This window comes from Vidua macroura, chromosome 21 (assembly GCF_024509145.1).
Source record: "Vidua macroura isolate BioBank_ID:100142 chromosome 21, ASM2450914v1, whole genome shotgun sequence".
Taxonomy (NCBI): Eukaryota; Metazoa; Chordata; class Aves; order Passeriformes; family Viduidae; genus Vidua; species Vidua macroura.
In genome coordinates, this window is record NC_071591.1 from 4338655 (window position 1) to 4364866 (window position 26212).

Sequence of the window (26212 nt, forward strand, 5' to 3'; positions counted from 1 at the left end):
GGGCGGCAGCGGCGGCACCGGGAGGGCCGGGCCGGGCGGACCGAGGGGCCCGCGGGAGCGGCGTGAGGTGAGCGGAGCGAGCCACGAGCAGAGGGACCGTCCGCTCGACCCTCACCGCGTCGGAGCTCCTGCCCGGACGCTTTTTGTGTCGGTCCCTCACGCCGCCTCAGGGCAGGCCGGGTCCCGCTTGGCGGGAAGGGACGGAGGGCACCGGGCAGGGCGGCAGAGGCGAGCGGGGCGCTCGGGTGGCGCTGCGGGGCGCTCCAGGCCTTGGGATTGGGGTTGTGATGGGGCCAGCAGCGGCACCGGGGCGGCTGCAGCCGCGAAACCGAAAGTTTTTGTTGCTCGGGCGTTCCGCGCCCGGTGCCGAGGCTCCGCAGGCGGTGCGCGGTGTCGGTAGCAGCGTGCACGGTGCTGCTCGCGGCTGGGGTTCGTTCGTGTGCCCGCCCACGCTCCCTTCAGCGATTTCCTCCCTTAACGGGCATAGGTAAATATTTACGCCTTTTATGAGTGAAAAGCGAGGCAAACATCCGCATGTGAGTGACAGAAGGGATTCTCTTGAAAATCGTACTTACCGCTTCATGAAATGCATTAATGCAACTATTAACCTGAATATCAAAGCAGTTCTTAAGTGTGAGCTGAACAGATTTCTGCTGATCTGCTATCTGGAAAAAGGTTCTATCAGGTGAGGGTTGGCCTCTTCTCCCAAACAGAGAGTGACAGGAGTGGACAGAGCCTCAAGCGGTGCCAGGGGAGGTTCAGGGCATCAGGAGCAATTCCTTCACTGAAAGAGTTCTTAAATATTTGAGCATTGGAATGGGCTGCCCAGGGCGGTGGTGGGGTCACCATCCCTGGAGGCGTTCAGCTGGATTGTGGCACTCGGTGCTCTGCTCTGTGTTCGGTCGCAGGTTGGATTCGGTGATCTCAGAGGTCTTTCCCAGCCGGACTGATTCCGTGATTCAGTGGTTTGATTTCTGTTTTGCTCTAGATCTTTGAAACACCACCGAGACTTGGTCACCAGGGGGTGGATTGCTGAGGATACGCCCCTGCCCTCTGCACTCAGGACATGTATGGCTGAAGGGCTCAGCCCCTTCCCTGGCTGCTGGGCAGCGCTGTTCTCCTTCCCACCATGTGATCTGGCACACCTGCACAGCAAATAGCTCCTTTTTTCAAAGGTAAATGCCACAATTGTTGGGTTTTCCCAGTATATTTGTATGCATGAGGAAGCTTACTTTGGCTTTATCTGCTTTTGTTATGCTGAATAAAAGAAGTAGTTGCCACCTTTCTTTCTGTATAGTTAGTTCAAGAGTTCATGCTTTTGCAGCCTTCCATTATCTGAAGGGGCTTACAAGGAGGCTGGAGAGGGACCCTTCATCAGGAGCTGTAGTGATAGGACAAGGGGGAGTGGTTTCAGACTGACAGAGGGCAGGGTTAGATTGAGTGTTAGGAGGCAGTTCTTCCCTGTGAGGGTGCTGAGGCCCTGGCACAAGGTGCCCAGAGAAGCTGTGGCTGCCCCTGGATCCCTGGAAGTGTCCAAAGCTAGTTTGGATGGTGCTTGGAGCAGCCTGGGCAGTGGAAGGTGTCTCTGCCCATGGCAGGGAGTGGGATGAAATGACCCTTAAGGTCCCTTCCAACCCAGACCATTCTGTGATTCCAGTGTTCTGTGGAATTTTTCAGGCTAGCAGGATCTCAGATGACTCCATTGCTGCTCAGTGAAGGATTTTTGTTTTTAGAGGAAAGCAATCTGTGGTGAGAATTTTAGCACTCTTTTCTGTCTATAAAAATAACAATGACAGAAAAGTTCTGCGTAAATATCCTTTGCTTGTGACAACAGGGATTTGTTGACCTATAACTTTTAGCAGGAGATTAAGAAAAGAAGCTAATTAAACGTTGTGCCACTAGACCTAGATTCCAGACACACCAATAAAATAATATAAAGACCCTTGCATTGTAGCTCTGGAAATCATGCAATGTGTGGGTAAGGAGATGATTTTTTTTAACATAAAATGAGTTTTCACCCTTTTTCTCCCTAGTTTGACTACAGTGCTTTACTTTTACTGTGTGCTGTTCCACAGGCATTTTTTGTGTGATGTCTCTTTAATTGGTTTGATCTGTTTAACTGCATGCACCTGGGTGTTGTAAGAACACCTGCATGGAGGCTGCTAATGAGTAACTGAAATCCTCCCCACACTTGAAAATTGTTGTGGCTGAAAGGGAATATTTTACCACTTGGAGGCTTTAATTGCTGCTTCTCTGACCCACCCCCAGAATGAGCACATGCCGATGGTGCACACAGAGTGGTGCTGACACCACCGAGTTCCTGAAGCACTATGCTGCTCAAAGGCTGTCCCAGGAAGATTTTGAAGGCTCCAATGATGACCTCTGTTACTGCCTGGAGTGTGTGGTCGAATATCACAAAGCAAGGGAAGCATGTCCAAGATTGCATGAGGTAATTAATTAAGAGGCTTCTGTGGTCCAGCCTCAGTGTAGGGGAAGGGGTTGTGTTTTACTGGGTTTTGGGAGTAGGTTGTGTTGCTTTCTAACTGTCTGTTTTTTTTCATATGGAGTTGCAAACTGCTGATTGTAAAACAGAGCTCCTCTTGTTTTGCATATATTCAAATTGGCAAGAACTGAGCCAGTAGTTGTAAGTTGCTGACTAGACACTATAGCTTGGACTTCTTTCACGCTGTTGATGGTTTGTCATCTGAAACAAAGAACATCTGCCAGACTAACAGCTCGTTTCTTTAATGTATTTTCTCTTTTCCGCTGGTTTCTCTTCAGTTTCTGGTTTGTTCCGGTTTTTGTTTGCTTTCACTTCTCATTTGTAGCTTTCTCCTATGTTTGAATTTCAGAGATCAGACCTTGCAACTGTCCAATTAATCAAAAAAATTGAAACCTCTTTTGTAGTCCTCCCTTAGTAGTATACAATTGTATATTTTTGTAAAGCTTATTATATTATTAGAGAGCTTGTTTTCCCTTCTGTGTATGTAAAGTAAGTGTTTTTAGCTAATTGATCATAGTCTAAAAGGTTGCTCTTTAGATTGGTCAGCTAGCTTGCTCTGGAATGCAATTCCATGTGACTGGAAGTTCCATAGACTGGAAATAAGAGAAGTGTCTGGACCAACTGCAAGTTCCTTTTTGTGTCCATTTAGTGCAGTGAATAAACTTGGTGTCTAATTGAGGTTTGGAGCAATTACTTAAGATGAGTAAGTTAAGTGGCTCAATCCCTGCAAATATCCAGCAAATCAGTCAGTCTCTTTGCATTGTTTATATTCTTTTCCTTCCACTAATTGCAAAATCTGTAAGAAGGCAAGATTTTATATTTGCTTTTCCTGTCTTCCTAAATATGACCTTTTCCTGTATTGTGTCTTTCTGTGGATTGGCCAGTGGAACAAAGTTTTGTGACTAACCTAAAATAAGTATAGAAATGAATATGAATATTTAACAGAATTATGAAATTGCATCTGGTTTGAAAGCTATTCTTTTAAAAATGACTTTGTAATCTCAACTTTAAAGTGAGAGATTTATGCTTTGTGTAGTTGAATTCCATTTCAAAGCTTTACTGTTTTGGACCAAAGAAACTTTTCGAAATGAGATTTCAATTTTTGAACGTGTAATTATCTGCATGTGATAATAAATGTCCTTAATCACTTTCTTCACAAGTACACTTCAACTGTTGTTTTCCCCCACTGAATAGGATTTGTGGGACTTGGAAACCTCCCGCCTCCTTGCCCACATGGAGAAATCCATGAATGAAGAAACAGGAGAAGATGAGTTATTTCTAGTTGATGAGCATGGGGAGACCCCTCTGTCTGGTTATGTGGGTCCAAATTTTGAGAACAACCTGCGAGTGCCCCTGCTGGAAATACTGAAATACCCATATCTGCTGCTGCATGAGAAAGTCAGTATGTATCTGCTCAAATATCCCTGTGGAGGGGAATGGTGTTGTTCTACTGCAGGAGTGAAAATGAACAGTAGTTAAACCAGAGGAACAATGTGTATATTTATTTTGATACTAAATACATTTTTTTGGTGGGTCTATAAATTAGTCCTTACTATAACTGTCTTACCCTTTTAGGTGAGCTGTGTGTAGAAGTGCTCTGCAGAATGGAACTAAGTCAAGACTCCTTTCAGGTCTTTGAGAAATACCCAGGAATTTATCTCTTTTTGGTACACCCAAATGAGGTGGTAAGTTCCTTTTTTTGTTCTGCTGAATCCTGGTTTTGTGCACCATGTTAATACAGAAGGGATTGAGTGCTGTCTTGTATGATTTTAGAAAACATGTTATGCATTTATCTGTAAATAAAACTTGACATCTGTTACAGTGTGCAGTTCTTTCATTAGAATATCTTGGTCAGTTACATGTAAATAACATAAAATTAGTGCAAACCAACTGCTACACTGTTGCACATAAATCCCAAGGGATTTTCTTTATAGGTATTACCCTGAATTTTAGCTTCCTTGTCACCAACATCATCTTGTACGTATAGCAAGCCTGTTTCTAAGATTATTTTGAAGACTTATTTTTAATTATTCCATTAGTAAAAATATGCCTTTGTCCCTCTTGTAAGAGGAAGCACTGTTATTACAGAATTTAATTGTTCTTTTTATTAATATAAAACTATTTATTTCAATCCTTAGATTCGTCGATGGGCCATCCTAACAGCAAGGAATCTAGGAAAGGTTGACAGGGATGATTACTACGACTTAGAGGAAGTGCTGACTTGTTTGTTCAGAGTTATTGAGTTGGGGCTTTTTGAGAACCCAGATATTTACAGCTCTTCAATGTTTGAAAAGGGTAAACTCATCCTTCTGCCAGCTCATTTGTATGATACAGCCAACTACAAGAACTATTGGCTGGGTGAGTGCTTGTGATCAGAAATGAGTTTGTGTAGTCTCCCATTTGTAAGCACTTCTTTCAAGTCAGAGCTCTACAAATTCATAGGTGCTGTGTATTTTTTCAAATATATAGACAGGTTGCTTCTTTTGTTTTCTTCTGTAGGAATTTGCATGTTGCTGTCAGTGCTGGAAGAACAAGCTATGGACTCTTTGTTACTGGGCCCAGACAAACAAAATGATTTCATGCAGTCTATACTTCACACTATGGAGAAAGAAGCAGCTGGTAACTAGTTTTGATACTGAGATTAAGACAGTTCATAGCTCGTTTTTCATCTTTAGAAAATTCCTTGTTAAGTTCTTAGTAGTGTAATGCAAGGTAATTTTACCTGAGGCCTATTTGTCTTCTGAAAGGTGCAACATTTGGGCAGTTCTGACAAATACTGAAAGATGACATCCAAAGTCTGGAGTGGAGAAGGGATGGTGGTGCATTTGCTAAATCTGGCTTAGAGGTTTTGAGAGGACAAATCTGTAATTTCTATCACTTTCATTTAATATACAGGCTGCATGTACACACAGAGTGCTCGTTTCATTGTGGCATGAAGTTTGAATTTTGAGTTCTAAAGTAAAAAACTCCTTCTGAATTGCTGCAGCTTGCTGTAAAATATGAGTCTTCCATCTGTCCATTTGAGGGGGACCCCCTTTTGCAGCTGTAAATTTAGACTTTAGAATTTAGGCTTAGTAACTCCATGGGTTGGTTACCATGGCATAGTCTGGGAATGGCCTTGTGAGCTCAAGACCAGGATTGCCTCTTAAATGAGCAAATTTTTATAAACTTTGTGATTATTGAGGGTAGGATATTTTCTTATCTGAGGGAATAAGAACACACTTGAAAGAACCAATTGCTTCTAGTATAAATATGAAGTATAAGTTAGCTGTGTAAGTGAAAGAATAAATAACTCTGGAAGTTGTGCCACTTCTTAGCACATCCCTGCAAAAATCAGTGTGAACGAATCAGTTTCATAGTGTTGGGAAATATCAGTAATATTTAATGTTAATAATGGGCATCCAAACTCCTGTTGATTTAAAACTGCATTAGGAGCAGTGTCTCTGTACAAATGAGGGAACTTTTTTCATTCTTTTTCCAGGTTGAAAAGTACAGTTGCAACTTACTAGAATACTCTTCTATTGATATTTTAGAAAAATCAATGAGAACCAGCTCTTTCAATTTCTGTTTAGCCTAAGAATGTCCAGGACTTGAATTTCAACCCTCTCCACTGTTCTGTTGTGTTTCAGATGATTCCACTGACCCCTTCTGGCCTGCCCTACACTGTTTCATGGTTATTTTGGATCAGCTCGGATCTAAAGTTTGGGGTCAGCTGATTGATCCTGTCCAAGCCTTTCAAACCATAATCAACAGTGTCAGCTACAACAATGAAATCAAAAACATTCGCAGTAGCTTTAGGAGGTCAGTTCTTGGCAGTGCTGCTGTAATTTGTGTTACAGGGGGAGGGAGATGGCAATTAAATATCATATTTCCAACTTAAAGCAAAGAAAAGTTGAAGTAGGTCCCCCAGAATTGTGAGGTTCCTTCAAAAAAATACGTGCTCACTTCTCTTCGGTGTCCCGGATTTTTTTTTCCTGAATTGGGAAGACTGTTAACTGTTCTGTGCTTATTTAGTGCTACAACCAACTTGCACTGAAGGTTAATGAAAATTACCATGTTCGAGGTTTGGTAAATTTATGGGAATTGCTGAATTTTCAGTAGATGGCATTCTGGGCATTTGTTCTCCATAGGCAAATCCATGGCTCATTAGAAAGCTTTTTCCTGAGATAGTCACTTCTCCCACCTCTTACAAGCTGGATAAAGCAAGCTCTACACTTTTAAATATGGTACCGTTGCACTGGTGTGTTTTATCACTGACAAGTTCTAATGCTCACTTGGTATCTGAAAAGCAACATCTATCCTGAGTTTCTTAGGATTTTAATTGTGTGAGTCTGTAGTAATCTGTGTTTTTTTTCAGGACAAAAGCTGAACCAGAGTCAGACTATGGTGATGACATGATTTCTTGCAGTCAGATTGTGTATAATTATAACACAGAAAAGCCTCAAAAGGTATTAAACTAGTATTTTATATTCCTTTTCTTTGACCTGGGGTCACTGAATGACATTGTCAAGAACAAACATTTCCGAGTGTGGTCATCTCTTGATGTCAATGTATTGCATTTATGAAATGTCCTTTAAAGGCTTCCCATGTGTTTTTGATTATCTGAGGTTAAATTATGTCAGCATGACAATGTCTTTGAATAGTTCACAATGATTTTTAAAGGAACTACTAATTTCATAGATAACGTTTAGGAAATTAGTTCCTTATTGCATCTGTGTGCTCTTTATTTTTTGCATTTTTAATGACTTACATTGGGATATAAGTGATGTTACTGTTTAACGAACAAATATATGAAAGGAAGTAACAAAAAAGCTTGGCTACGAGAAGGCTGCCATATTAAACTGTGCATATCACTGAGGCTGTTGTGTGGTTGAATGTATTTTTCAGGACACTGGCTGGAAGGCTGCCATTTGCCCAGAGTACTGCCCCAACATGTATGAAGATATGCAGACCCTGGCTAACATGCTTCAGTCTGACATTGGCAGAGACATGCGTGTCCATCACGGCACATTCCTCTGGTTCATCCCTTTTGTTCAGTCCCTTATGGATCTCAAGGACTTGGGTGTAGCCTATATAGTTGAGGTCATCCACTACCTCTGCTCAGAAATCAAAGATATCCTCATCGAAAGATTCCAGGAGTGCGACAAAATCTCAGAGTTCTTCCTCCTCATCTTGGTGTCCATTGTTGAGCTACACAGAAGTAAGAAGTGCCTGCATTTGCTGTGGATCAGCTCCCAGGAGTGGGTGGAGGCAGTGGTGAGGTGTGCCACGCTCCCAAGCAGAGCCTTCACTCGGTGCGGCGAGAAGGCGCCGGGGCTGTTTGCCAAGGGCTCGGCTGTGGGGTCCTTGCAGGCCCCCAGCTCGGTGCAGCACGCCTGCGTGCAGCTCATCCGCAGCCTGCTCAAGGAGGGCTACCAGATCGGCCAGCACGCCCTGTGCAAGCAGTACCTTGACAAACTCAACCTCCTCCTGCGGGGAAATCGAGCTGTGGGGTGGCAGCTGAGCAGCCAGGAAACCCAGGAGCTGCAAACGTGTTTAAAGCAAGTTATAAGAAGTATAAAGAGCAAAGCACTGAGCACCTCTTTGGCTGGAGGGAGCAGTTCAAACTCAACAGCTTTGCCGACTGTCTCTACAAAGCACGAGAGGAATGCGTGTGATGATGGATACAAGACAAGTGGACATGAGAGGAGGGACCTTTATTCACCATTTGTCATGTCAAAGGAAGACAGAGATTGTCAAGAGAACCCTTTCCATAGGAGAAAGAATGCCTGGGAAGAGGAATGTAGAGATGCATGTAGGAGTTCAACATCTTGCACATCCACAGAAGGCCTCTTGATGAATATTAAAAAAGAGCCTGATGACTTGACAGCTCAGGAGTTTGTCTTCCCACAGAACTCTTTGGCAACAAAAGTATGTGGGAAAGTTCAGGAAAATAAGAGCTCTGATCTTGTGGTAAGCAAATGCAATATGGATGATCAGTGCTTCAATTCAAATACTGAGCATTCAGATTTCAGGAGAGGCAGAGAGTTAGAAATGAAACACAAAGCAGAATCCAAACCACCACTGTATCTGTCTGCTCAGACTCATCTTGATTCTCCATCTTCAAGGAGTTGCAAAAGTATGCAAGAGACAAGTGCAAACAGTGTGTTCCAGTCCAGACTGGTCCCCACTAAACAGGTGTCCAAGGAAGCATCACTGGATTCCTCTAACTCCTCTAGAAATGAAGCTGGTGTGCAAGGGAAGGCAGATGACAGTACTCTGCTTTTAGGGTGTAATGACACCTCTCTGAAAAAAGTATCAACAGAAGAAAAAGCACATTCATCATTGCTGTCTTTCTTTAAGAGGAACTCTAATGTGCAAACTTCAAACCAGGAGCAGCCTAATTTAAATGATGTGGATAAATATGACTGCAAAAATCGATTTTCAGAGACCTTTTGTAGGGATAAGATTTCAGCCTATGGTTATTTTCCATTTAGCTCTGAAAACAAGAGGGATATGATCAGGCCACTGTCAGTGAAGCGTGAATCAAGTGACAGGTTGTTTGAGTTTTCCAAATACTTCAGGAGGGAAAACAGTTCAGTGGAGAAGAAAGAGGAGAATTTTGTGAAGATGGTTTCTGAAGATGATGATTTATCAGACTCCCAGGTTGATAGAGAGCTCAGTAAATTATCTCTAGCTGCTTATGCCAAAAGTGTTAATTTTCCTGTTACATCCAACCAGGAAAGCTCAGTGTACCACAATGTGTCTGATATTAAAAGGAAAGTGAAAGGTTCTGTAAGATCTTCCAACGAGGGCCAAAGTACCAAGTGTCCCAGTGGTGGAGATCGCCCTAGCAATCAAGTCATTGTAATTTCAGACTCTTCTGATGAAGAAAAAAATGTGGCTGAGAAAGAGGAAACAAAAACCAAGAATGAAAATGTGTGTGCAGAGCCATCTTTAACTTCCAGCAGCACTTCTGATAGTGACACTAAAAGAGAATCAAACTCTCCAGGCTCTCCCACGTTACTGGATGACTGCGATTCTCAGTACTTTGAATTTGAAACAGAAGCTGAGGTTTTTTCAGCTTGGCAAGATACTCAAGCCTATGCTGTGGAAACAACTCAGGAGTATAAACAAGATCGTGTTTCACCAGCACCTGAGACAAGTAATTCAGATGATTGCCTGAATGATAACTTAAATGACTGGGGCTATGATGTGCATTACTTTAGTGATGACACCATGGAAGAGGCAGCAAGCTCAATAGAAAAGCAGACAGAAGATACTTCTTACCAGAAAGAAGCTGATGATGCAAAAGAAGCGACTAATTCAACCTTGGAAGAATCAGTTGTCAAGGAAGATGCAAAAGGTCAACCAGAGAAATGTGCAGACAAAGGTACTGCTAAAGACTTGACCCTGGACTCAAAAGCGCCTGAACCCAAAGCATCTACATCTCCCATCTCGTTAGCTTCAAAGTTGGCCCTTAAGAAAAATAGCACAAGCCCACAGAAGACCACAGCAAAATGTAAATTAGCACTGGCTGTTCAGAGAAGTCCTAAAAAACCTCCCGTTGTTAAAACAGCCAAAAATAAAACACCACTGCAAAGCACGACAGAACGTTCTCAGCCTGGCAGGTCAATGCCTGCTGTGGTTCCTCCAAGGAAGGTTCGGCAGAGTCCTGCTCCAGCGTCGACTGCGGAAAAGCTCGGCCTAAAGAAGGGCCCGCGCAAGGCGTTCGACTTGTCCCAGCCCTCCCTGGAGAGCCTGGCTCAGCTGCGCAGCCACGGCAAAGCTGCTGGCAGAATTGGAGTTACACAGAAAAAGAGGACCAAACACATCGAGGCTCAGCGTTTGTCTGTAAAACATAATAAAAAACTGCTGGCCTGCCAAGATCGGCAGTATCCAAGGCCCAAAAGAAGTGTGAAAAATTCTGCAGGAAGTTCGGGGATTAGAAACAAAGTTGCCAAAATGTGTGCAAAACCTGTGGAACAAAAGCCTCAAAGTTTTGAACTGGCAGCTATTAAAGAATCTGTTGAAAACCAAAAGGAGAGAAAAAGAGAAGAGACTGCTTGTCCTTCTGCCAGCGAGAGAAAATTTGAGAACCTCCCTGTGGAGGAGGTGGCAAATGCCTCTGAAATGCCTCGTTCTTCAGACTGGAACAGCAAATGGGAGAGTAACAGTGTCGTGGTTCCTCCTGTCCCTATGGATTCAAGTCTCTCTTCCACTGCAATTGAAGAGGATAAAGATGAGTCTTCAGGAAAAGGTTGCACTGTCCTGCCCGAGTGCGAGATGAAAACTTCAAAGCAAAATGGGTGTAAATCAGATGAAAGCAGTGACGAAGGTGATGATAATCTGTTTTTAACCCAGTTAGATCCTGTGGATATGGAGTTATGTTCTCAAGAGGAAAGTGTTCAAGATGCTGCTGTAGGCAGCAAGATCTCAGAGGAAATGGATGTTGATGAAAGCCTTCAGCAGAATGAGCTCACAGCTGTTGTGAAATGTAAGGACAAAGACTGTATGGAACAGGTGGAAAAGCCTGGAGAGTACTGCAGTAAACACCCAACCACCAGCCCAGGGGCAGATCACGTGTTTGCCAAGCCTTCTCTCCCACCACCTAAAAATAAGAAGCCTTCCACTACCAAAATTTTCAGCTCAGCAAGTTCTTCGCGAAACGCAGCCTTCAGCAAAGATCTCGAAGATGTCAGAAAGCTGCCCCCACCTTCAAAAAGCAAAGTGAACGCGGCCAAAGCAGCGGTGGTCAGGCCACCACTGTATCCAAAACCCGCATCAGCAGGAAATCCAACATACAAGTCTGCAAGTTTCAGTAATGTACCTCAACCCCTTAGTTCCAATAATGTTCTCCAGTCACAAAATAAACACTATGACAATGCTTCAAATATTTCCAGGGGGCCTGGCCAAGAAACCTACTCCTCTTTTCTTGGCGCTCAGCAGCGCGATTACAGCATTTTTGTTAACCAAGTCCTAAAGTGGACTTATGAAATGTTTGCAAACTTCAGCTACTTTGGAACTCCAAATAATCTTCTGCAGACTATAGTAGCCTCTGTTCCTGTCCAATTTCAGGGCTACAATGAGTATTTTAACACATTTTTTCCCTTGATGATGCTCAACGCCTTTGAAACAGTAAGTAGCTTTCTGCCTATTGGTTTGGTTTCATCAACACTGATAAATTTTACCAAGAGATTAAAACCTGGTTTATGTCCTCTGCTTTCCTTTGAAAACATTCAGATACTGATCAGAATAGAGGGATGATTTGGGGTAGATAATCCAAACAGCTATGTTTAAGATTGGGGACTACCAGAGTTACCTCAGTGAAGTGTTTCTTTTTTTCCTGGGTGCACATCCACAATAAGATGAGTGGCAAAGAATGTGGTTCCTCTCTCTATAGTGTATAAAGGTCAAAACAGAAATCTTTAAGAAACTGAGGTCTTTCAATGACACAGGATGAAAACCTGGTTTTGGTTTCTGTTGAGAACTTACATGAGAGGGAAGGTTAATCCAGGAAGTATTTTTTCCCAGTCTTTATTGGTTTATAGCTTAATAATGACAAAACACAATGTTCCTTCAATTAATGCCTGAATGCTTTCAAGTTCAGTCATTGCATCACTTCTTCTATAGAAATAAGGTAGAAAATAAAGCCAATGCCAGGTTAATACTGATATTTTAAGGTGAAAATGCAGTCAGGGAAGACTCAGAATAGTTGTAAAGAGGTTTAAGAAAGTACATGAAATGCGGGAGTGGCAAGGAAGAACTTTTGTTTGCCCCTTGTGTTTAATGGGTATGCTTATATGAAAGAAAAGAAATGGGTAAGACTCTTGATATATTTACTTGACAGTCTTATAGTTTTATTTCATTTATTTGCCCTTTGAGTCATGGTAAGCTTTTCTGCTGATACACTAAACCCTTCAAAGTATTATTGTTTCCTTTTCAACATGTAGCTGGCACAAGAATGGGTAGAAAACCAGAAAGTAAGAGAGAAAGGTTATTGCTTCTACTTAGAGAACTTTTCTGCTGACATGAATACAGCACATTTTACAGGTGAGGGTTTTTTTTAAATAAAATCTGATTTTCAAGTAGATGGTGCATTATAATGAGCTGGCACTTAGAGGCAGAGTTTTTTGTGTTTGCTTTAAATATAGAAGGGATTCCAACTTTGCTATTCCACAGAATGCATGTAAGAGAACGATGTATTTTGCAGGGAGTTTGTTCCTTCCATCTCTCATCTGGGATTTTTTTTTCATCTTGTTTTGATAAAGTTGTCCTTGACTTGCTCTTTTTTTATACAATGCTGTGCTCAGGCTTAAGAGTGCAGGATGGAGTTAAAATTTTCACAATAATCTTTTGCTATAGCCTTTAACAGCTTTAAAAAGTTAATAGTACTTCTGCAGTCATGTAGAAAATAGAACCATTTTCTTTTCAACATTGTGGTTTTAATTTGTCTTTTGGGTAGCTCACCTACGAGAGAGTGATTTGGCAAGGCAGCTTCACCCAAAGGAGGATGACTTAATCCTTTTGAAGGTCCACAAGGAGAAGGACACTTTTGGGGAAGAAAGTGGGATGGAGTACCACACAGTGAATCATGTTGGCCTTGTGACACGTTTTTCTCGTGCATCTGGCTGTGCAAACAGTGAGTAGCAGGGCTAGAAATAAAAATGGGGTCCTTCTTGGTGCCATAAAATGCTTCTTCGTAGCTGGCTGTTGGTAATTGTAATGTACCACTGGCCTCAGAGGAAATGGAATTGGTTTTTCCTCTGTAGCAGGTCTGTTCCATGCTAGAAGCTTTGTGAAAATCAGGAACTGAAGCTGCAACCTGCTGTCGATAATTTTTCTAGAACTTCATGTAGAAACAGAAACTAGTGATGAGTAAATGCTCTGCACACATCTTTAGGATGATATTGCCAGGAGATAGGAAGTGCCATGACCTTCTGTGATCTCTCTGTCTAAAATTGTCACTGTCTTTGGGAACTGAAACTGTGAATTACCAGGATTGCCAAGTACCCAGAACCTGCCTTATTAAAGCAGGGATATGAGTAGTTGTACAGAGCACTGGTTTTTTGTTTGGTCTTTTTTTTTTTTTTTTTTTTTTGTGGGGTGGGGAAGTGTTGGGATTTTGCAAAAATTGATTCCTTGGCAGAAGAAAGACAGCATCTTGTTCTGGTGAATTCATTGAGTGACTTACTGGAGTATCTTTCAGTTAATGATTTGGATAGTTTTTGAATTAATAACTTGGTTTTTTATTCCTCTTTAACAGGACAAAAAGAGCAGCAAACTGCCTGTCATCTTACTGTGCAAACCCGAGGCAATTTGTCATTCTTCATCCATAAGCAAGTGAAGTGTGTGGTGGTTGGCTCCCTGGTGACCACACACAGAAAGTTCAAAGGTCTGCTGCTGCTGAGCAGGAGCCCCCTGGCTAAACCCATCATAAATCCAAGTTACAATGACTTCTGTCCCAGAGATCTGCCTGTTGCCTCAGGAAGTGCTGTAAGTTGTGCAGCTGGGAGTGCCAGGGTTAACAGAACAAGCATTTGGGCCTCATGAGTTTTGCAGATTTGGTTTTTCATGCTGGCTTTTGAGATGACCAAGAGAAAATAGCCACGTTTCAAAAGCACTGAGACACTGCCCTTTTTAGAGTTGGCTGCTGGGGTGGAGGAGACAAAGTTTGAACTTGCTCAGGTGTTTGTGCTCTGTTGTTACAGTGAGCTTCAAACTGCTTTCAGTTTTCTTTGCCCTTACTGGGGAATTTTCAGGAAAAAAACAGGATGGAAAAGGTATTGTAAAATAAAGATGTGGGGAGTGAACAAAACCTTGGTTACAATTTCAAGTGAGGATTGGGTGTGTGTCTAGAGCAAATGTAGAATCAAAAGCTTCTCTGCCCTTCCAGCTTTTGAGTTCTAGCTAGAGAGGTGATGACATTCTTAAAGTATAGAAAATTGATGTGGAAGGTGTGATCAATATGAATTCATTATTTTTTGCCCCATTCCTTCAGGTTTCATATATGAATGAATACAATGAAGATCAAAAGAGAGCCATTGAGACAGCTTATGCCATGGTAAAGCAACACCCAGGACTTCCCAAGATCTGCCTTATCCATGGACCACCTGGGACAGGGAAATCAAAAACTATTGTAGGACTCCTGTCACGTGTTTTGAGAGAAGTAAGTGAACATGGTCATGTGCTGGGGTTTGGTTCAGATGAGTGTACAGTCTGGCTTTTCAATCTCAACTGAAAACAATCTAAAGAGCTTATTTGTTGTTAATTAATCCACAGAACACTAGGAATGAGAAAACAGCTCGGAAAAAAAATTCCAAGATTAAGCCAAACCGTTTTCTAGTTTGTGCACCATCAAATGCTGCTGTTGATGAACTCATGAAAAAGATCATCATTGCATTTAAGGAAAAATGCCAAAACAAACAGGAGCCTTTGGGTATGGTTTGTTTTTAAATTGTTTTAATGTTAAATGGGCAAAACCTGGAGGAGGAACTGAAGCAATTGATCATGTACTGTACTTGCACGCTCCTCTGAGCAGCCTCTTCCTCTTGCAGTGTTGTGATGCAGAACATGACTGGTACAACCTCTTACACTGTTAACTTCCATGTGCTTTTCTGAAAGGTGTATTGTGAGGTTTTTTAAATAAGCTACACTTTGTTTTGTATTGACCCTTTCCTCATGCTGTTAGTTTAAGTTCATCAGTTTTTAAGTATTCTTTGGGGATTTGAACACAAGTCCCTTGCCTTTATTTTGAATAAAATTGGACTTTGTGGGTCACGGGAAACAGACTGGTGAAAATTTTGATATGCCTAAGCTTCTCATTTTTCCTCCTCCCAATTTGTGACTAGTACAACGTAGATGAATTCTGTTTAAGACATCTAGTTTGTGGCAAGGGGAAAAAATATCTGCATTGTAACCAAATGTTATTTTGGTATTGACTTACCAATTGCTTTACTTGATGGGACTCAGCATTGTCCAAGTTAGGAATTCTGGAGGTTTTAGATAAACCTGAGAATAAGAGGTAGTTTCATTAATTCAAAATAACATTCTTAATGTTAGCCACCACTAAAATGTGGGCAACATCTTTATTTTTTAGAGTTTGGAATTACTGAAAATTCCAGATAAGCAGAGAAGCCTTGTTTGATATCCATGATGTTTATATTTTTTTAATTGTCATAGCAAAGCATACGGACAGTTGAAATAATTTAAGAATATTTTGACTCTCATTTTGTAAACAGGAAATTGTGGGGATATCAAATTAGTGCGACTTGGTGCTGAAAAATCAATCAACAATGAAGTGCGGGGATTCAGCCTGGATAAGCAAGTTGAGCACAGAATGAGTAAGTAACGTGGAAATCAGACTTCTCTTCATTCTTCTCTAAGAACTTGGTGATGTTTTCCATATGGGACTATGTGTCCTGTAAGAAGAAAGATTTTCCTTAAGTAGTATTTCATAAAGTGTTGTTTTTCTCAGTCCTAGTGGGGAAGTTGCAGTTTATGTATCAGTCAGAATCTAAGGAAAAGGAAAAAAATAAGCAAACTGACCTTTTTCTTTAAGAAATTACATTACATACATGTTAAAGCCATCATTTATGAAGCATTTGAGAGCTACAGTTGGAAGAAATTCTCATTGTCTTCATTGTAAATGATAAAACTTCAATAGAAAATGGGAAAACTCATCCAAAAAATGCATTTGTCCAATTTGGAGTTACATAACAGCTTTTCTATTCCTCCTTTGTGTTCTCCTTTGGTTTATTACAGAACGAAAGCCAGGTGACTGTGACCAGGACATTCAGAAGAAGAAAGAAGCTCTGGATCAGAAGCTGGACATGCTCTCTCGAGAGCGTGCCATGCACAGATGTGAGAAGAGAGAGGTACCAAGACAAGTTTTAATCCTCCTTTTGTTTTTATGTTCATGACACAAAAACAACTCTGGTTTTTGGTGTCACTGTCTCTTTACCTACTTTTTCAACTAATGGAAAAGTTGGACCACAAGAGGGAATGGAGAACTTTACATCAGGATTTTTTTTTTGTTTATTTATGCCAGTATTTTCCAGTGGTTGATCATGCCACTTGTTGCTCTATCATTCAGTAGCCTTCACTTGGTTCTGTCACTAGTTAGATTTTAATGTAACCATATTTACAAATCTTAATGGTTTAAATTGATTATATGTTTCAAAGCTCTGTTTTTGTTTCACTGCAAATACAGGAAAATACCTCATGATCTGAGATTTTGGAATATGTGTTGCACTTGAAGTTTTTCAATTTTTCTGTCTAAGAATTTGGCATTTATGCCAAATGAGAGATTTCTGGTGGTAAACCATTTCTCAGTGTCACAGATATTTAAGATCTGGTATTGTGTGTTGCAGTGCCTAAATATAGCTTTCCAAGAAACTGATTGGCTTTTTCAGACACATTTGATACTAAAAGACAGTCTGAGCAAGTTTAGGAAATTAATTAGGGCACGAAAGGGAAAAAGGTATATGGGAAATGGGTGGTGCTAAAGGTGGTTTCTCTTTAATTTTTCCCCCATCTAGAGTCAAAAGTTAAATGATGAAATTGGCAGACTTGCAAAGGAGAGACAACAACTCGCTTCTCAGCTAAAGGAGGTAGGAGAATTTATCTCTAATAAACTTCAGCCGATGTGTTTTTGTACCTGGTTTCCTTTAATTGTGGTGAAATTTGGTTTTGATATAGCTGGGAGCATTTATAAAGTAGTGGGCAAATGGATCAAGGCCATAAGCTGAGTAACTTGTGGACAGGCAGCTGTGAAATCTGGGTGTGCTCTGGCTGCACACTGGGAAAAAGCCCAAACAGGAACATTCACTGTTGCAGTTAAGGCTGAACTTTAACCAGGGTGTCCTGTTGTGCTTGAAGGTTCGTGTGCACTCCCAGAAAGTGCAGGCAGACATCATCCTGGAGTCTGACATCATCTGCTGCACGCTGAGCACCAGCGGGGGGAGCCTGCTGGAATCGGCTTTCTCCCGGCAGGGGCTCGATCCCTTCAGCTGTGTCATCGTGGATGAGGTCAGTGCAGCTGTGGGGAACTGCAGCCTCTTCCACCTCCACACCTGCCCCTGCTCTGCTTGGGCAGCCTGGGGCTCTTTGGCTGCTGCTGCTGCTGCAATATTTGTGGGTTGCATGCCCTGTCCCCAGTAGGAGCATGAGGAGGAGAAAGAATAACTTTTAATTGATTCTTTTCCTGACTTGTTTGGTGCTGTAATGGCAGCTTTTATTTAGAACCACACTTCAGCCATGGTTTTTGCTTTAGAGATTTCCAGATATTTATATCTGTTTGGAGAGCTTTGCATATATAATAATAAAATAAATCTGTTTGTAGCTTTTTACTAGAGAAAAGCCCTTCCTTTTCCTCTTTTTTTTAAAATTTTTTTTATTTAGAAGACTTAAAGCATTTGAGTTATTCTGGCTGTGTTACAAGAAATGTAATGTACTTCCCTGCTTTGCTTACAACTTCTACTTTTGTCCTGTTTGCATATCCAAAAGGCAGGGCAGTCCTGTGAGGTGGAAACACTGATTCCACTGATCCATCGCTGTAACAAACTTGTCCTCGTTGGAGACCCCAAACAGCTCCCTCCCACTGTCAAATCAGTAGTAAGTGTTCAAGCTCTTTGCTTTTGTCTTGTCACAGAATGGATATGGTTAAAGAACAACATCTATAGAAAATATTTAAAGAGGGGGAAACAGATACATTTCAATGAAGCAATACAAACTTCAATCTGGGCACTTGGTTTGTAAGGGATGTTGTGTTGTGGCAGGCTCTGTTTTCTCATTTTGGGAGCTTCAGTCACTACCCTATTCCTTAAGGAGGAGGAAAACTTTTTGGTTTTTTGTATGGGGACTTCCTGACCCTACAGGTGTTTAAGGATAAATATACAGGAGCACATCCTTGTCTCCAACAGTAAGGGCTGTGTTAAACACCTGGTAAGGAAAGGAGGAAATCCAGGCTGGCTTCTTTAGAGGGGTAAATTGTCTAGAGGCTGTGTGTTTATTTAACAAGATCCCACCTGGAAAGTCTTGCTTTTCATTATGGTTGATGTTTTTAACATTTTACTGTGTTGTGAGTCACAAGGAGAAGTTGTCTTGTAAAAGAATAGACACAAAAATTCAGATTTGTGCAGGTGGCATTTACTGAAATAAGACCAACACACACAGAAAACCAAAGTGCGAGTAGTTGTCATTTTGTCAACGATTTAGAAGTTTAAAACACCAAATTGACTTTCAAATTCACCAAAACACTTTGACTGGTGGGGGATGAGATCCCAAATGAGATGTCCTGTTCTCCCTGTGGCAGAAAGCCCAGCAGTATGGCTATGACCAGTCTTTGATGGCCCGTCTGCAGAGGCACCTGGAGGAGCAAGTGCAGAGGAACGTGCTGCACAGCCTGCCTGTGGTGCAGCTGACCGTGCAGTACAGGATGCACCCAGACATCTGCCTCTTCCCATCCAACTATGTTTATGGCAGGACTCTAAAAACTGCCAAGTGAGTAGCACTCTATTCTTCTTTCTGAGCAGAGGCTATTTCAAAGCAATTTTTTAATGTCAGGGTGTTCTTGTGAGTCTAAAAATGCTTGAGGCTGTGGGAGGGGGAAAGATGATTAATGGGAGAAAATGTGCAGTCCATCTCTGTTAGTGCTGGGTGTGATAGGTGAGGTAAGATCCCTTAAAATTATGCATACAGTGTGCTGAGAGTTCATTTTCAGGCCTCAATCTATTTGGGCAGCAGGGAAAATTAAGGATTCTGGGGAGGAAAAGAGCTGAAAGTTACAATCATAAAATGGTTGAGGTTGGAAGAGACTCTTAGTGCCATCAGGCTCATGTGTCAACCATTTCCACCACTAAATCATGTCCTCATGTGCCAAATCCACATGATATGTGAACACTTCCAGGAATGGTGATTCTCACTTCCCTGGACAGTCTGTTCCAATGCTTCACAAACCTTTCTGTGAAAAAAAAAAAATTCCTTCTATCTAATCCAAAACTCCTTTGGTGAAACTTTAGGCCAGTTCCTCTCTTTCTGGAGAGTTGCTTGTGTTTGATAACCATGATGTAAATTAATGGAGTATAAGTTCTTACAATTTCTCAGTTGTATGGTTGCCTAGTGATAAAAATATTATTTCCAGGGCAATAGAGGAGAACAGGTGTTCTTCAGAATGGCCATTCCAGCCCTACCTGATTTTTGATGTAGCTGATGGTCGTGAGGAGCGAGACAATGAGTAAGTCCTGCATTCTAACTCAGCCAAAGTTTAGATTTTCTGAGAATTAATTGCCTACAGAAGATCTGTGTTCTCTCCTTTGTTGTTCCAATATGCATCAAGTAGCTAGAACTGCATTTTCCAGCTGATGAGATTTAATTTCACAGAAAACAGGTTTTCTTAAATCTGAAACTGGTTTTAATCCTAGTTTGACTCACTGATAGGTGCCAGTAAATGCCTGCAGTCTCTGTTAACTTCAGTAAGAGTCTGAATTCCTGATTTTATCAGCGAGTTCCCTTTCCCAGGTGCACACTGAGGAGATGCCAGGAGGTGGCAGGCTCAGTCCTCCCCTTCCCCTGTTCTGTAAGGAGAGCACCAGCTGGAGGTGCTGAGGGAATGTGGAAGTGCAGCTTTTCACTGCCTGCATTCCCAGGCTTAGTAGCCTCTTCTCAAGGTCTGCTTGCCAAGTTCTTTGGTCCTCTGTGTGAAAAAAAGCTGCAAAAGTTCAAAACAGCTGTGACTCAAAATCCCCCAACAAACTGGGCTAAAAAAGCATTGAATTGGAAAGATCTCTCAAAGGTGTTCCTGTAATGTTTCCATTTTGTCCTGTGCAGCTCTTACAGCAATCCTCGGGAAGTGAAGCTGGTGATGGAGTTAATTAGAACAATTAAAGAAAAAAGGAAGGATCTGGGCCTTCGTCGCATTGGAATAATTACCCCTTACAGTGCCCAGAAAAAGAAAATTCAGGAGCAACTGGACAGTGTGTTTAAGAATAACAGGTAAAGAAACCATGAGCTTTCAAATTGCCCTTGGCTCTTGCATATTAATCCTTTGTTTATCCTCTTAAATAATGGTAAAAAGTCTCCAACTTCTTCCTGTACTGCTAAAATTTGCACTTGGTTGTGCCTTTAAAGGGGATGTGTAACCCTTTTGCTTAAAACAGGCATGGTCTCCTTGTGCCATTCTTAGTTATTACCCACATGCTTTGATTATAGTGCTGTTCTGAATAAAGCTGATTTAAAAGAACCTAAAATTCCATGCTGTGTGGACCCAAACAGATTTTCAGTATTGATGCTGATCTCAGAAAAGTGAATGCAGCTGTAGGCTCATGTGCTGAAGGAGAAATTTACCCTGGGTGGTTTCACACGTGAGCATTAAGGATAGTGTTTAGGCTGTTTGCATCAGTGTATTGCTTAAAAATCCAAGTCAGAATGAGCAGGATTGATGAGTCAGAATAAGCTGAATTATATTTCCTCAACAGCCCAGGAGAAGTGGACACAGTGGATGCGTTCCAGGGCCGAGAGAAGGATTGCATCATCGTGTCCTGTGTGCGGGCAAACAGCTCCGAGGGCTCCACTCTGCCATATGTGCAGGCAAACAGCACCAAAGGATCCATTGGGTACGTGTCCTGCAGGGATTTGCAGTCCCATTTCCAGGGATGCTGTAGAGAAAGTCACACTTTGAATAGGACTGGTTAGAAAGTTAGAGAGAGCAAGTCACTTCTACCAGTCTGGGAATTAAAGGCTGTCTCAGGGCAGGAATTGGTGTTCATGGTCTGAGATGTCTGAGCAAGAGGGACAGGGAAATGGTGGTGGTGTGCTCTGTGTTATGTGCCGATCCCACACAACTCCCTTATCCTGCCACTGCCTGGATTTGGCAGGATTGGCTTTGGGGTCTTGGCTCTTTGCATTATTACTGCAGCAGTAATTGTTCTTGTGGCTTTTGGTACACCTTGTAACTTTCTGCATGCCATTCTCAAAATGAAACCCATTTTCTGTGGCTGTTGCTGTCCTGTTAATGTCTGTAAAATTCTTGTTAATTAGCTGTGTGTGTCACTTGGAATGTGACGGAGCAGACTTGGGTCTGGGATTTGTAGATGAGTGTGCTTGTCTTCTAAGATAGGGGCAGATTAGCAGCAAGTCTTAACTCAGGATTGCAGATTTCTTAATTTTATGGTTTTTTTCCTGTCTGAACAGAAGGAACTAAACTGAGTGTGCTGTTTACCCCCAGAGGAATTAGAGCAGTTGCTGATTTCTGTAACTTGCAGGTCATTTTAGTTTAAAAAATGGTAGTGAAAATATGAAATATGCCTTTTTAGAGTTCACTGCCTTCTAAGTTAAATTAGGAAAAATTTGGCCACATAAACAAAAATCTTTTTTCTACACACAAATTTCACCAAGCTGCTTATGTTTCTCTGATATTCATTCTCTGCAACAAAAATGGCTTTTAATTGTGCTGATCCACTTTGGGAAGAGAAGGAATCCAAATCTCATGGTAAACAACAATAATGCCTTTTGAAGACTTCTTAATCTGATTTGATTGAGTTTGGGAATGGAAGGCAGCTGGAACCTGCCAGTTCTTTTGGCTGACACAAGACTTAACCTCTGTCTGCTCTTTCAGCAGGAACTTTCCAGCTTACTGTGTTCATGCTTTAATATATAAAGGTTTGTATATTCAAGCTGTGCCAGTGCAGTGCCTTAGCAGCTGTACATGCTGTTGGCTTGGACATCTCTGTTTCAGTGTCAGGTGCCCTTGGCACGGTGTGATGGGATATTTGCCACACCCTTACCTATGATCTTGTAGCCCGAGTAAAGTATTTTGTTCTCCAGGGTTGCTAGTCCAGCATTAAATTTGCTCTGAAAGTAACTGGGAGAAGAAAACTCCAAGGAATGACAATGGATTTTTTTTTCCCCTCCTTCCTGAGAAAATAATCTTCTTGTCTTTCAGTTGAAAAGCTGTCAGGAATATTTAGTAGTCTCTCAAGGTCTCCCCTTGTTCATTTCTCAAGACCTAGAGAACTCTATCTCTGCTGTTTGCTTCCTGCTTCTCTTATTTCCTGCACTGTCCAAATTTTTTGAGGTGACTCTGTGGTTTTTGCAGTCTTCACTGCAGGGTTGTGAATTTGCTGCAGATGAGGTCTCAGTGACCACAGAGTCAGGCATTGATAGTGAACCTGCTCAAATTAGGTTGGACTTGGAATTGTGGATTTTCTTAGTAAAGAATAAGCTGTGTATTTTGGAAGTTTTTTCATTAGAGAAGAAATAGTTGATATTAGTCTCACTAACCTTTTCTTGAGTTCTGGTAAATGAGTGCTAACAGAAGTCAATCTTTAAGAATACACTCAGCATTTGTTTAGGTTTCAATACTGTGGTTTGTGATCCCTGAAAACCAAACTAGGCAATTTTCCTAGTGCAAAACCAGACTTCTGCGAGGCTATACTCTCCCCTCTTGAAGCATGACAAAGCAAAAGTCTGCCTTGATGTGTTTCCAGTGCAGGTCACCTTTAAAATAAAATATTCATGTGCAGTGTTCAGTATTTCAGTAGGGTGTTTTCCCATTAATACTGCCAAATATTATTAATCTATTTCAGTTCGAGTCAAAAAGAAGCTTAAAGTCTTGATAGGTGAAGTGAGGTTGATGTCCTCAGTACTATGAGGAACGTTTAAGGAAGCAGTGGTTGGCATTAAGAGGGGATTTGCTCTAAGAAAGGAAACGGCAACGGCAAGAGCTGGAAGGAACTGGAATTCCCTGCAAGGAATCTGTGGTCAAAGAAAGAAAACACAATTCATGCTCAGCCTTTCACATAAGGCAGGGCTGCTGCTGCGGGGTCTGCGGAGGAGCCGCCACTGTTAATTCCAGTGACATTTCATTTTATGTCTTTTTCACCTAACCCTTTAAACCTTCTCGTGGGAAGAAGTAGTTGAGGAGCTTCGTTTTTGTCTCGTCACTCAGGTTTCTGGCGAGCCTCCAGCGACTGAATGTCACCATCACCCGAGCCCGATTCAGCCTCTTCATCCTGGGCCGGCTGCAGACGCTCATGGTAGGTGCAGTGGCGATGGAGCGGGCTCTGTGAGCCCCCCCGGGGCTGGGGCGCCGGGCTCGGACTCTGCAGCCTGTGCCAGCTCCCAGGGCGAGCTCTGGGTCTTGCAGAGTCCTTGGCTTTTGTGCTTGGCCGGGGGCGGGAGGGGTGCGTTGGGTTAGGGCGCCGCTAGGGGGCGCTAAAGCCCCGCGCCTGTGAGGGGAACCCCTGGAAATGGAGAAATTTGTCATTTTTGGAAGTTCTGATGGCTCAAAGTGCCTTCCCTGTGTTACAGCAGCCAGAGTGTCTGTTGCTGTTTTGCACCTGAAACATAAGATCCTTCCATTCCAGAAGGAACATAACATTGGTTTCCATGACAGTTGTGTCAGGTACCTTGATTAAAGAGGTTATACATCCTCTGACACCTCTGTCCACGTGTGTTGATTTCTTGCTCGTAAAGAGGGTTTTTTTTTTGTTTTTCTTTTTTTTTTAAAGGAAGATAAAAACTGGAATCAGTTGATTCAGGATGCTCAGAAAAGAGGTGCCATTATTAGGACAACAGAAAAAAACTACAAGAAAGAGGCTCTCAGGATTTTGAAGCTCAGGCCACCAGGACAGCCCCCAGCTAAAGGAGGGACGATGACATCTCCTGTGGTGCAGGCTGGTTCTTCCAGTGGCAAGAGGAGTGAGCCTGGAAATTCTGGGAACAGCCCACAGGAACTTGCTGCTGGCCCTGGCCATGCAGTGCCTCAAGGAAGCCGAGGGCCCTCACAGCCTGCAGGGACTCCAGCTGCAGATTCTAAGAGGAGCAGTGCCCCTGCACCCTCAGGGGCTGCAGCTGCAGATTCCAGGAGGAGCAGTGCCCCTGCACCCTCAGGGGCTGCAGCTGCAGATTCCAGGAGGAGCAGTGCCCCTGCACCCTCAGGGGCTGCAGCTGCAGATTCCAGGAGGAGCAGTGCCCCTGCATCCATGGGAGCTGCAGCTGCAGATTCCAGGAGGAGCAGTGCCCCTGCACCCTCAGGGGCTGCAGCTGCAGATTCCAGGAGGAGCAGTGCCCCTGCATCCATGGGGGCTGCAGCTGCAGATTCCAGGAGGAGCAGTGCCCCTGCATCCATGGGGGCTGCAGCTGCAGATTCCAGGAGGAGCAGTGCCCCTGCACCCTCAGGGGCTGCAGCTGCAGATTCCAGGAGGAGCAGTGCCCCTGCAGCCTCGGGGGCTGCAGCTGCAGATTCCAGGAGGAGCAGTGCCCCTGCACCCTCAGGGGCTGCAGCTGCAGATTCCAGGAGGAGCAGTGCCCCTGCAGCCTCGGGGGCTGCAGCACTTGGTGCCATTCCTGAGAAGCCACGGGACCCAAGGCTGGCAAGCCTGGCCATTCGGACTGAAGGCAAGGGCAAGGAGCAGCCCTTGAAAGACAGCCATCGGTCAGCCCAGAGCAATCCAGGATCAGCACCACAGCAAGGCCTGGATGTGTCCTCAGCTGCCAGGGATCAGGTGTGCAGAACAGAAAACGCCAGGAAGGCCCAGCAGACAGCAGGGCAGTGCAGTGTGCTTCCCCCAGCCCCTCACACAGCCCAGCACGAGGGTGACCGCAGAGCAGCTGTGTCCAAAAGCAGTTCCAAAGCCCCCAGTGAAGGAGGTCACAGCAGTAGCAGTGAGTGGAACAAAGACTCTCGTGGTTTATCAAAAAGACCATCCCAGGAATCACCAGAGAACACAGAATCAAGCTCTGCCAAGAGAAGAAAGTTCTTTCACTGACTTTACTATCGGCTCATTACTGAAAATCTATTCCCAGTTTTCTGTCTAGCAAGGACTGTATTTTAAATTATTTAGCACAGCTGGAACTCCCATATATTGATACCACTACTAGCAGTAGATCTGTTTCCCATCCTGTCCCTAATTGTGAAGGGATTTACTACCTGACAGATGGTACCTTTGAGGTTTTGAAAAGAGAAGTTGGGTAGCTGCATTGCTTGGAAGAGCAGTGGGTTTAGTCATCTAGGAAGCTGAGGTTGTAAATGTTTAACAGTGTATATTTGTACAGTATACAGAATTATTTTAAGATATTTGGCAAATACATAGCTTCTTGTTTCCTTGTGTAAATGCTAATTTCTTAGAGATGTAATTTTTTTATGAAGAACCAGAGTAAAGCAAAAACATAACCCAACAACCCAACCCCAAAATCCAAAAGACTTAGACTTCTTTTCCCTTTGCACTAAAATGTCTAATTTATTTCATAGCAAAACGGAATGTTGAAAATGTGGTAGCAGTGGTTCTTGCTTGTGCTCCACTACTGCCTCAGGGAAGAGTGAGGCAGATGTACATTGGTTGAATGGAGAGAATTCTACTTATTTTGTATATTTTATTGTCTGTTTTTATAGGAACTGAAGAGTTTTTGTTTATACAAATGTGCCTTGAGTTTTGCTCTTGCTGCTGCTCTACCAGTTGGAATCCCTCTCTTGTTGCAGTGGCAACACAATCTGCAGATTAAAACCTGTGAGGTCTTTTTGGTCCCACTGTGTCCTTGTGAGGAAGAATCAACAGCACTGTGGAATCTTGGTCCAAGATCTAGTTAACTGTTACTGGTAATATCACTTGAGTTTCTTTGTATGGAGCTTTTGGAGCTCTACAGGGATGAAAAGGGCAGGTAGATCTTTCGAGGTGTTACTGCTGGATTCTTTCCACTGTGCTGATGAAGAACATGCAGCCACTAAAAGGA

General features: G+C 42.7%; 1 protein-coding gene across 1 annotated transcript; it reads left to right on the forward strand.

The window, feature by feature from the left end:
• The first annotated feature begins 32 nt into the window (after positions 1-32).
• SETX (senataxin) lies at positions 33-25681 on the forward strand. The gene is made up of 26 exons (XM_053996449.1): positions 33-67; positions 989-1175; positions 2269-2449; positions 3698-3905; positions 4079-4188; positions 4642-4861; positions 5003-5122; positions 6133-6304; positions 6861-6951; positions 7391-11620; positions 12436-12535; positions 12948-13124; positions 13749-13978; positions 14484-14651; positions 14765-14921; positions 15724-15825; positions 16247-16359; positions 17023-17094; positions 17363-17512; positions 17990-18097; positions 18798-18985; positions 19626-19718; positions 20312-20476; positions 20959-21096; positions 23430-23517; positions 23992-25681. Exons 3-26 carry the CDS (start codon positions 2270-2272, stop codon positions 25249-25251), a joined length of 8640 nt encoding a protein of 2879 aa, XP_053852424.1. The 5' UTR covers positions 33-67; positions 989-1175; position 2269; the 3' UTR covers positions 25252-25681.
• The last annotated feature ends 531 nt before the right edge of the window (positions 25682-26212 follow it).

Bases quoted from the DNA above. Each gene is read 5' to 3' on its own strand.
- SETX (XM_053996449.1), top strand. From the start codon at position 2,270: ATGAGCACATGCCGATGGTGCACACAGAGTGGTGCTGACACCACCGAG. The intron at 19,719-20,311 runs GTAAGTCCTGCA...TGTCCTGTGCAG, and splicing joins CGTGAGGAGCGAGACAATGA to CTCTTACAGCAATCCTCGGG. The intron at 21,097-23,429 runs GTACGTGTCCTG...CTCGTCACTCAG, and splicing joins AGCACCAAAGGATCCATTGG to GTTTCTGGCGAGCCTCCAGC.